The 12,705-nt window shown below is 37.4% G+C and overlaps 1 protein-coding gene across 1 annotated transcript in view; it reads left to right on the top strand.

The window, feature by feature from the left end:
- Window positions 1–12,705, top strand: part of FBN2 (fibrillin 2) — a 393,529-nt gene that overhangs the window by 28,644 nt on the left and 352,180 nt on the right. The window contains exon 5 of the mRNA XM_006870689.1: window positions 5,020–5,115. Within this exon, the coding sequence (XP_006870751.1) occupies window positions 5,020–5,115 (96 nt within the window). The remainder of the gene's footprint in view (window positions 1–5,019; window positions 5,116–12,705) is intronic.

The following is a 12,705-nucleotide window of genomic DNA, read 5'->3' as shown; positions in this document are numbered from 1 at the left end:
TTAGCAGTCTGACTCATAACCACTGTGCTAATCACATAGCCTCTGGAAGATTCCAGTGTATACTTAAGAGAGAATAAGAGAAAGGCAAATACTATCTTATACTTATTATGAAAGCAGCTTTGACCTTGTAGTTCCCTAAGTACATTTTGAAAACTGCTGGTCTGTTGTTGTTAAGTGCCGTCGAGTTGGTTCCGACCCATAGTGACCCTGTATAGGGTTTCCAAGGAGCAGCTGGTGAGCTTGAACCACCTTACAGTTCAAAACAACTTTGCAGTGCAGTGCATTAACCCACAGCACCACAACAGGACTCCAGATTGTGATAAATAACTGAAGTGTGAATCCAATGTGTGTTTGAAATTCCTCAAGAAGGAATAAATATGTGATACTGAAATTCATTTCATTGAATACAGAAGTGACAGCTTGAAAGTAAATAACAAGAGATGAGATTTTAATTAAATATCTTTTAAAATTATATCTTTTACGTAAGTATCACTAAATTTGCTGTCTCCTACCCAGTGGCAGCAGCAGTGTTTGTGAGGATGGCATAGGACCATGTAGTATTTTGTTCTACTGTGCATATTGTCACTATGAGTCAGAACCTAGTCGATGACACCTAACAGCAACATTTTGGAAAACCCTGAGAGAAGCCTTTTTTCTGGTCTCTCAAAGATAAATCCTGAGTGTCATAGTCAGCAACCTACTGCTTGTCCTAAAGATTGTTGTTATTTCTCAATGCAGTTGCGTCAGTTCCAACTCCGGGACTCTGTATAGGGTTTCCAACTGCCACCCTTGCCGTTCAAACTGAACTTGTGATGCAGTGCTTACCCTCCATCACCACAACCGAACTCCAGGTCTTAAAACCTGGCATAGTTAAAATGACAGAATGTGTGAGAAACTGACTTCTGTTTAAGTGTTATACAGGTTGTTATACTTAAGGAATATTCCTTACATTATAATTACATTACATTAATGTTAACTTTTTGCAGTTTATCTATAACTATTGACGTTTTTAAATCCTAGTGACTCTATCTCCAGAATTACATACTGTTTAAGAGTCATTTACAAGTTTTTGGTTTCTTCCACATTCCTGTACAGCCCCATCTTTCTCATGTTCCTTGTGGTCTTTGTTCCTTTTGTTTTCATCTTTATTTGTCTAATTTACTGCCTACCCCATATTTCGTACTTCTAAGAAATCTGTACCTAGACCAAGAGGCAGTTGTTCGAACGGAACATGGGAGCACTGAAAGTTTTAAAATTGCGAAAGGTGTGAGACAGGGTTGTATTCTTTCACCATACTTGTTCAACCTGTATGCTGAGCAAATAATACGAGAAGCTGGGTTCTATGAAGAAAAACGTGGCATCAGGATTGGAGGAAGACTCATTAACAACCTGCGATATGCAGATGATACAACCTTGATCGCTGAAAGTGAAGAGGACTTGAAATATTTACTTATGAAGATTAAAGAGCACAGCCTTCGATATGGATTGCATCTCAATGTCAAGAAAACAAAAATCCTCACCACTGGACCAATAAACAACATTCTTATCAATGGAGAAAGGATTGAAGTTGTCAAGGACTTCATTCTTCTTGGATCAACTATCAACACTCGCGGAAGTAGCAGTCAAGAGATCAGACGACGTATTGCACTGGGCAAATCTGCTGCACAGGAACTTTTTAAAGTATTGAAGAGCAGAGATGTCAGCTTGAGGACTAGGGTGCGCCTGACCCAGGCCATTGTGTTTTCAATAGCCTCATATGGATGCGAAAGCTGGACAGTGAATAAAGAGGATCGTAGAAGAATTGATGCCTTTGAGTTGTGGTGTTGGAGGAGAATACTGAGGGTGCCATGGACTGCCAAAAGAACCAATAGATCTGTTTTGGAAGAAGTGCAGCCAGAGTGCTCCTTGGAGGCCAGGATGGCTAAGCTTCGTCTCTCCTACTTTGGACATGTAGTCCGGAGGAAACAATCGTTGGAGAAGGATGTCATGCTGGGTAGGGTGGAGGGTCAGAGAAAAAGAGGAAGACCTCCAACGAGATGGATCGGCCAGGTGGCATTATTGATGGACTCGGGGGTGGCAGCGGTGGTGAGGTTGGCCCAGGATCGAACATTGTTTCGTTCTGCTGTGCATGGAGTCGCTATGAGTCGGTTCCGACTCGATGGCACCTGACAACAACAACAACAACAACCCCATATTTCAAGGGTGAGTTGAAAAGGCTACTTAGAACCTGTGACTCACACTGCTGTGTTCAAGACTCAACTTAAAAGGTGTTGTTCTTAGGGCTCCATATTTATACAATAGCACCCAGAATCCTGCCCATGATCAAAGTGCAATGGTGGTGGTGGTGGTTATGTGCTGTGGAGTCACTTCCAACTCATAATGACCCTGCATAGGGTTTCTGAGACTGTAAATCTTTACAGGAGCAGAAAAGCCTCACTTTTCTCCCATGGAACGGCTGGTAGTTTTGAACTGTTGACCTTAAGGTTAGCAGCCCGACTCGTAACCACCACGCTACCAAAACTCCTTTGATCAAAGTGTAATGGCAGACAAATATTCTAAGGCCATTGGCATATTGTCAGAAAGGACCAGTCGCTGGAGCAGAATATCATGTTTGATAAGGTAGAGGGTCAGAGAAAAAGAGGAAGACCCCCAACGAGATGGATTGGCAAAGTGGCAGCATCAGTGCACTCAAGCATGGCAACAATTGTTAGGTTGGCCCAGAACTGGGCAGTGTTTTGTTCTGTTGTACATAGGGTCATTATGAGTTGGTACCAACTTGATGGCACCGAACAACAACAACAGCAACATTGGCATAGTGGTGCTTTCAATGAAAGATACCTTTTGTCCCAAATACATCGTGTTACAACAATCAGCAGAATAGGAAACACTGCTTTCTGCGTGATGCTAGGTAATTTGGTTCAGTACTCCTGGCAAGGAAATATCAGCAGTATTGCCTTTGCATGCTTCCTGCATATCAGTACATCTACTGAGCATTCCACTTTAAGATGTACCTCAATTAAGTGTACATAAATTTGTCTTGCCCACTAAGTTCCCTTCTTTAATTTAAAATAATTATTGTCTCTCTTCTAAGTTTTGCACATAGACAACAGAATACTTGATCATCCTCTCTTTCATTTGTAAGGACAGAATGTTTCTGTTCAGGATGGTAGGTTCAGAGATAGACATTTCTCTGGGAAACATGATTCTTGAATTCAGGTGCTGTCAGTACTTAACTTTCAAGGGTTCGAAGGAGTGACTCTGTGGAGTCTCTCCTGCTGGGAGTACTGACTGATGAGCTGAGTTACCCTGCAGGGTTGTACAGTCTGAGGGAGGTCTGATTAGCTTCAGATCTGACTCAGCGGACCCTCTGGGCCCTGGCCACAAACCAACCCAACCCAACCCAAATCCTGGCCTCCCAGGTCACATATCAAACCTAGTGCAAGGGAGTGTGTGCTGCTTGTATATGTCATTGTTTGTTGAAATATTCACACTGTGAGTTAATTTTATATTAATGTAACTTATTGTGGTGAAGAGTGAGGCTTTCTGGGTGCCTCCCCACCTCCTTTATAATCTGTATGTACTGTAGGATATAACCTGTAGCACTGTAGGATAAACATTGAACCATGAGATCGGCAGTTCAAACTCATCAGCCACTCCTTGGAAACCCTATACAGGGTTGCTGTGAGTGGGAACTGACTTGAGGGCACTTAACAGCTCCACACTTAACTAGATATTTCTCTCAAATTACCTGTTTTATTTAGTGTTTTATTAAGCTAAAAGTATTCTCCTCCCATCAACTTTTCATACTGCCCTTTCCTGCTTTTTCCTGACTGCATTTCTTTTCTCTCTGACTTTTGTATTTTCTGTTTATTGGCTTAACTTCTGTATTTCTTCTTCCTTATCACATTTTTCTTCCCTTTTATTCTCCTCCTCACCCAACTCCCTGGACAAGGGGTGGGATAACCTTGTTTCTGCCAAAATTTGTAACAGCATTCGTGGGCCATACAAAACTATCAAATTAAAAATTAGCCTGCTATATTTGGTCACACATGTGACTGCTGGAACTTTGGTTGCCTTGCAGGGCCAGACCAAATGATTTCGAGAACCTCATACAGCACACCCCTGCCTTAGGCACTACTTTCTTTTTCCTTCATTTTCTCCTATTTTATTCATTTTTTTCCCCTTTGGATAGATTACAACGTTGTGGTTAAGTGTTGTTGAGTAAGTTCCAATTCATAACAACCCTGTCTAGAGTTTCTGAGGCTGTAAAACTTTGCAGGAGCAGAAAGCCTCATCTTTATTCCTTAGAGCAGTTGGTGGGCTCCAACCACCGCCCTTGTGGTTCTCAGTGCAGTGTTTATCCTACAGAGCCAACATGCTCCCTGATTTACAGCATTGTTGTTGTTGTTAGGTGCCATCGAGTCGGTACCGACCCATAGCAACTTTATGCACAGCAGAATGAAACACTGCCCGATCCTGGGCCAACCTCACTATTGTTGCTACGCTTGAGTCCATCGATGCTGCCACCTGGCCAATCCATCTCATTGGGGGTCTTCTTCTTTTTCTCTGAGCCTCCACCTTCCCAAACATGATACCCTTCTCCAGTGACTGGTCCCTCCTGACAATATGTCCAAAGTATGAGAGATGCATTAGTAGAACCAAAATGGGAGGATTCAGTAGTTACAGTCTAAGTGAGCATCAAAGTCAGCTGGTCCTTGAGATTCTGATTTATAAACAAACCAAAAAAAAAAAAAGGAAACTCTTACCAAATATGAGTACTTGTTTAACAGTGTGATTTACATGAATTGTGTAGAGCTCTGTCTCAGCATACACTAAAATACAAGTATATTTACTTAAATGCACAGTGGGAGCTAAAGTTCTGTTTTAGAAATTAAGAACTTGTGTTTTAGAGATGTAATTTGGCATAGCATTCAAATTATACTTCACTGTAGCATCTCCACACAATTATATTGTACTCAGAGATGAACTGTTTAATGAACTTCTTGTGTTTTTGTGCAGCCGTCTGTGAAAATGGATGTCAGAATGGTGGACGCTGTATTGGACCCAACCGCTGTGCTTGTGTGTATGGATTTACTGGTCCACAGTGTGAAAGAGGTAAGAAAAAAGAAATAATAAATTCAGCTTGGAGATGTCGATTTTGTTGTGAAATACCTTTTGCTATTCATTGAAAATTCTTCTACTGAAAAAATACTTCGCTTTTTATTTGTCTGTAACTGGAAGATAAGAATCAGAGGCATAACCAATAACAAAGAAGTGTCTGCATTTTCCACTAGAATGACCTCTCAGTTCAGGAGGCCAACTTTAGGACTATGACTAGAAAAGTGAATAATTTTGAGTGAGTGAGTAATGATAAATTCTAATAATTCAAACGCGGAGTCACTGTTGAGTATGTCTTTGGTTGAACAATCCATAAATTAAGGTTTAAATTTTCCTAACCAAAAAGGAAATACATTACTTCCCATTACAAAAAGTGCGGAGCCTACTGGGTTTCAGGTAGGATATGCTTAGTTCATTAACTTTTTAATTATCTTTCTCTTGATTCCACCATCCTCTGTGTGTTTGTTTGCCTGAATCTGAAGTTGGTTATTTTTGAAAGATGGCTGCTGATAGTAAGTGAAGCAACATGCCTCCTCATTCACCAAGAGAAACCTCTATTCTACCCATAGACCAATGACAGATTCTAGACATATTCCATATGTTGACTGGCTGAAGCTTGAGAGTCTGAATGAATATATGACCAGGAGGATGATATTAATATGTTTGAGAATCTTCCCTTGGATCAGGAGATAGAAGAAGTTTCTCCACAGTCAATGTTAAAGTAAGAATTCGTTCACAGTACTGATTCTGTAGGACAGGAGGAAAAGGGTGATAAAATGGCTGGTGGATAGGTCTTCCAACATAGTCTTCTTTATCCAGGTGAATGGTGAGTCAGGCCAATGTGAAACCAATTTACCGTAATGTGAACAGCAGTCAAGCTCACTTGCCTATATATGGCTGAAAATTTCCACGTTGATTCTCTATGTGAACTGTTAATAATCTCCTCATACCAAATATGAGGCATGGTATATCAAAGGAGTTCAACTGTATAAATAACTAGAACTGTAGAACAAGCACTGACTGCTTGCTGCAAGGTAGATGGTTCAAATCCACCAGCTTCTCCTTGGAAAACCTATACAGAGTCGCTATGAGTCAGAATTAACCCCACAGCACTTGACAACAGCAACATAAAGAGTCAAAATAAGCTTAAACTAAGAGTAGTATGCTTTTGTAACTAGATAGTAGTGATGGTTGCATAATGCATGTAATTAACACAGGCTTATACATTTAGGAATTATTAAATTGATGAAATGTTTGTTAAACATAATTATGTCACAATAAAATATTTTCCGAAAATAATATAATATAATGATACAAAATTATATACATCCGCAGTGTTTCTTCCCAGGCATCATCATAGCAACTTAAAATGGTATACAACTTTCTTTGTTGGAACCGTTAGACTATATGAAACTATATTAGTGCAATACTGCAGATAAGGAGTGGATATTGCTTATATACAGTGGCCTTGAGTTGCAAAGAACTTTATATTTTAAAAATTATACTCATTATCCTGACAAAACCTTCATCTTGGTACTTGGTGGTGATGATGGTGTGCCGTGGAGTTGGTTCTGATTCATAGCGACCCTGTATGGGGTTTCTGAGACTGTAAATATTTATGGGAGCAGAAAACCTCATCTTAGTCCTCCAGAACTGCTGGTAGTTTTGAACTAGCTGACTTTGAGGTTAGCAGCTTGACTCATAACTGCTATGCTACCACAGCTCCTTGTTACTTGGTACTAAGGTTAAATCTGGAGAAGAAACTGATACATTAGAATTATATGCATTCTGAAGGTTAGATATTAAACAGCCTTTTTAACATACCCTTGTCTGTTAATGTACATCAAGATATTTACATTATTTCAAAGGTAATTGAGATTCCTTGGAAATGAAGCACATTCCACAAGAAACAGAGTTTATAGTTACATTTAGGATGAATTTAAATGTCTTTTCCAGATGCTTTTGTTTTAGGAAGAAAATTAATTATTAAAAAAGATAAGTTGTTGAGAATAGGAAAATACAAAATTTCTAAATGACATTAAGTTTATTTGAACACCATAGAATGTAAAATAGTTCAATTTAAATTTTTAAACATAATCATAATTGGTATAGATGATGTTCATTTTTCTGGAAGTTATGTAAACTTTGCAGCTCTTTGATCCTGAAGCTGACTTCAAGTTCAGTTGCTAATTGGCAGATATAGAGGGTAGTTGCAGCTCCTAGGCTTCCAGGCATTACATTATTCTTCTCCAGCAGCTGTCATCAGACTTGTTAGTCCTTACCAGTCTTGGGAAATCAAATAAAAATTTACATACATTTTGCATGTACAGTAGCATATTTTCAGAAGAAACTATAAAACGATGAATGAATTGCTTTAAACTTATTTTTATTCGTACAGTTCAGTGTAAAATAGTTATTTATCACATTTATAAAGTTTAACTCGTTTATATACCATGGCACATTTGGTATTAAGTATGTTATTAATGGCTCAAATAGAGCTCAGCACTGGGAATTTTCATCATGAAACATGGCTTTGTATGAATTGAGATGCTAACCGCAAGGTCAGCAGTTTTTTTCTACCAGTCACTCCATGGGAGAAAGATGAGGCTTTCTGTTCCCATAAAGGTTTGCAGCCTTGGAAATGCTGTCATTGTTGTTAAGTGCTGTTGAGTCAGTTCAGACTCATAGCGACACTGTACAGAGTTTCTGAGGAGTAGCTGGTAGGTTTGAACTGTTGACCTTGTGGTTTTCAGTCCAGTACTGATCCTAGGTTACCACAGCAGGAGTATCAGAAATGTTATACAGGGTCGTTATGAGTTGGAACAGATTTGACAGCACACAGCCATCACCACTCTTTGGATTAAGGAACCCATTAGTGTAGTGGATTATGAGTTGGGCTGCTAACCACAAGGTCAGCAATTTGAAATTACAAGCTACTCCATGGGAGTAAGATGAGACTTTCTACTCCCATAAAGATTTACAGCCTTGGAAACGCTATACAGGGTTGCTATGAGTCGGAACCAACTTGATGACACACAGCAGCACCCTCTACGTATCCCCACCCCCCCCACACACACATTTTGGAAGTTCTATAACTTAATTTCTTTGAAGGGCAGTGGTGGTCATTTTCATGTTTGCATTGAGGCCATGAACTTTAACCTTTTAAAAGTGATAGTCTCAATTTATTTTTTTTAATCAAAAATACCTAATTTTTTTTTCAAGAAACAATGTGTTAGTTGAGATACAAGAGGAATAATTTATTTATGTTGGGATTATTGAATATGGTAATCTGCCATGGTAAACATGTCAATTTGATGTTGTTTTTTAAAAATCAGAGCATTTCAAAATGTATCTTCTTTGTTTCTTAAGAGAGATGTTTGCAAAATAGAGATATTTTTTTTCTCCTTAATGTAGAACACATAATTTTCTTTTAAATTGGCCTCGTGGGATCAGTCGTGTGATAAACATGACTGCTTTTCCAGCTATCTGGGCTTCTGGCAGACTAGTTTCCGGACTGGAGACAGAGACTGAGTGGTAGCTAATGACTGGCATGATTATAGTGTTTCATTTGAGTCTTGATGCTGGGTAAGCTGAACCTCTTTGGAGTTTTCTTCTCATTCTTGCTGATATGTACAATGACCTTTTATGCATAACATCAAAAAAGGAATTCTTGTGGCCACATGCTGATTATAAAATAGTCAACTGTGCCCAAAGCACAGAAGATACACAATTCTTTTTGCCTCTTTCTCTGAACATAGGACATTTGGGGGGAAAAAAAGTATTGCATTTCATATATATGTGAGAATAAATAGACAATAAATCAGTATTATATATTAAGGCTTTGTTTGCTTTCCTAGCACTAAAAATATACCTCAATATTTATCAATAGAAACTTTGTGAGGGGGGGACAAAAAATGAATTTACCTATAGAATTTCTGGACAAAATACAATGATTACTTCATAATAAATATGGTCTGCCTCAAGTTGTTGTTTCAACTGTGTTGACTTAAATGACTGTTGAACTCTTACTATGTAAATTGATTTTTCTTCTAGCTTGTTTAAATTACTACTATAAATTGTTTCTAACATATAAGCCTTACTTTGTAAAGAAAACTTTCACATACCCTTTTGTAAACTTTCTGTAAACATTCAAATGCCCTTTTGCTAAATAAAGTCCCTGGGAGGTACAAATGATTAGCTGAAAGGTTGGTGGCTCCAGTCACCCAAAAGCTCATTGTAAGGCAAACCTAATAATCTGTTTCCAAATGTCACAGCCTTGGAAACCCAATGGAGCATTCTATTTTGAACACATGGAATCACCAGGATTTGGAAATCAACTCAACTGTAATTAACAACAGTAACTATGCTTAAGTTACTGTTTGTTAACTTAAGATAATATTAATACAGTTGTTGTTGTTGTCAAGTGTCGTCAAGTCGGTTCTGACTCATAGACTCATAACAACCCTTATAGGGTTTCCTAGGAGCAGCTGGTGAGCTTGAACTGCTAACCTTGTAGTTCAAACTGCTTACAGTCCAGCTCATTAAACCACAGTGCGACATCATCTTTCAGTGAGTAGTTCTTTATAAAGAAAACTTGTTGTTGTCGTTGTTAAGTGCTACCGAGTCTATTCCAACTCATAGCGACCCTGTATAGGGTTTCCAAGGAGCAGCTGGTGGATTTGAACCACTGACTTTGTAGTTAGAAGTCCAGTTCTTATCATACATCATCATACCAGAACTCTAAAAGAAGACTTGGAGGATTTTTTAAATTGATGTTGTTAGTTGTTAAAGTACTGTGGAGTCGGTTCCGACTCATAGTGACCCTGCACAGGGTTTCCGAGGCTGTAAATCTTTATGGAAGAAGAAAGCCTCATCTTTCTCTCACAGAACAGCTGGTAGTTTCGAACTGCCAACCTTGAGGTTAGCAGCTCGATTTGTAACCACTATGCTGCCAGAGCTCCTTTTTTAAAATTGTTACTAGTTTTACATTGTTATCTACAGCTGCAATGGGAAAATTGTGGAGTCAAGTTACAAATGTTAGGATTTATAAAATCTAAACTTTCAAGCTTTAATGTAAAATGAAACTGGATTATTTCACCCAAGGCAATTACCATAAAAACATCTTATTGTAGAACCTAATGCAATGCAATTCTAATCCCATTAATGATTTACAATTTCAGAAACTCTGTAGTTTCTGAAGTAGTTGGTTGCTGAGTCGGAACTGAATTGACAGCACTCAACAGCAACAACTACATTCGTTTTGAGTTTTTGTTTCTTTTAAACTTTTTAATTACAAGTTAGGATATACAGGAAAATAACTTAAGTAAATTTATTTATAAATGTTTAATATCTATTCATCCAGTATTTGTTGTTGTTGTTGTTAAGTGCCATAGTTGTTAAGTTTCAACTCATAGAGATCCTGTATAGGGTTTCCAAGAAGCAGCTGATGAGTTTGAACCACCAAGCTGTGATTAGCAATCCATACTTATCCTACAGCGTCACATATAACACAATAAATACCTAATAGGAGTTGGAATGGATTTATATGGGAGCTGAGAAATGTTTCCTGACTAATGGAGATTTAAAAAGGTTTTCCTATCAGTTAATGAAAAGGAAAACATTCTGTAACTCATTAGAATGCCATAAAGCATATCAGATTAATTCCTATATTGATACTCTTAGGTCTTTTATGGTTGAATCTTATTTTTTCATTATTTCATTGTCTTTCATTATTTCATTATTTAGCTCTGTAATTAATTACCACCATCACTCAACTGATACTATTTGTTTTATAGAAATAAACATACCCTTCTTTTTCATGCACTCTGAAGGTTTAGTGAGGATGAAATTACGAGGAACACAGAGAATGTTACCAACCACAGATGTCAAACTCCCTTGCGCCCACACACACACATATTTCTGTCCTTGTGAGGCCATTAGGAACATTTTATAACCTTGCACTCTGTAAGCTAAACTTAACCTTAAATGGGCATCAGAGAAATACAAAAAGATCTGTGGGAACTTAACTTTTTGGAACTAGCTCAGATGAAATCTCTATCTTGATTGTCATTAAGAACACAAGGGAAAGAAAATGAGAGAGAGGGGAAAAAAAGCAGACAGTGGAAAGTGAGAGAAAAGTAAGGGAGGGGTTGGAATGAAGGATGATAGGAAAATGAAAATGTAATGGAAAGGCTAGGAGCAGAAACACTTAAGCTATATAAAGGAAGGGTCTGGGTTTGGGAGAAAATGAACTGATAGATTTATTTGATTTGGGAGAGGCCAGGGGTCACACTTCTGGGACCTTGGTTTAAGCCATCAAATATTTAGATGGGTAGAATAAAATGGAATGTTTTGGCCAAATCATTAGACCTTGATATTTTATCCTTTGAATTATAAAATTCTCATTCTGAGTGCCTTCATTTATATTTCTTTTTCTTCTTCTTCTTTTTTTTTTTTGAGGGGGAACGGGATTTTTTTATAGAGAGACAGAGAAACCTACAATATAAAAGTAAAATACTAAAATATTTGTGTAACTTGATAAATATATTTCCTTGTGTTTTTCTCAATATCCATTTGGAAGAATTAGAGGAACTGAGCGAATCTACCAAATAGATAAACAAATACTATGAAATATTATAAAAGATTAAGTCTAAAGTAATTACTAAAATACGTATGGAGATGGTTGTCTAATATATATCATATACTTTTAAAAATCTGAAAAATTACACAATTCAACATCTGGTTCCAAGGTTTCAAATAAACAGTTATGGGCCTATAATTACATCATAGAATTGTTGGGAATATTAAAAGTGGTAATTTAGGAAGAACCTGAAAATTAATACGTAGAGTGCACTCAAAGTAGAGATAACCTTAATGGCATGGATAGAAAAAAGCTTTCAGGACCTTCATTTGCTAATGTAACAACTCAAAATGAGAAGAAACAGATCTAAACTTCTGTTAATAATTGTAATTTGGGATGTGTGAATCTAGGAAAATTGAAGTCACCAGTAATAAAATAGAATGTACTAGTGAACTGAAATACACTGGCATTGGCATTTTGAATATGACCATCATATGGTTTATTAAGACAGAAATGATAAATTGAAGAGGAACGTTGTCACATTCATCATCAAAAAGAACATTTGAAGATCTAATATGAAAGTATAATACTGTCTGTGATAGGATAATGCTATTATTACAACTACAAGAAAGACCAGTTAATACCACTATTAATCAAATTTATACACCAACCACTAAAGCCAATGATGATGAAATGGAAGAATCCTTCCAACTTCTTCAGTCTGAAATTGATCAAACATGCAATCAAGATGTACTTACAATTACTGGTGATTGGAATATAAAAGTTGGAAACAAAGAGGAATGTTCAGTAGTCAGAAAATACGGCCTTGATAAGAGAAACGATACTGGAGATTGCTTGATAGAATATTGCAAGACTTATTCATTATAAATACCTTTTTCTTTTCTTTTTTTTAAATAAATGTTTTATTGTGAATTATGTGATAGTTTACATGGGAGACCATTGGTTTTACATTCATTCTATCATATATCGTTTCATTGCCATAATTA

Source organism: Chrysochloris asiatica, unplaced genomic scaffold, assembly GCF_000296735.1.
Source record: "Chrysochloris asiatica unplaced genomic scaffold, ChrAsi1.0 scaffold00147, whole genome shotgun sequence".
NCBI classification, from domain to species: Eukaryota; Metazoa; Chordata; class Mammalia; order Afrosoricida; family Chrysochloridae; genus Chrysochloris; species Chrysochloris asiatica.
Note: the sequence above shows the minus strand (reverse complement) of the source record. Positions and strands in the feature narration are given on the sequence as shown.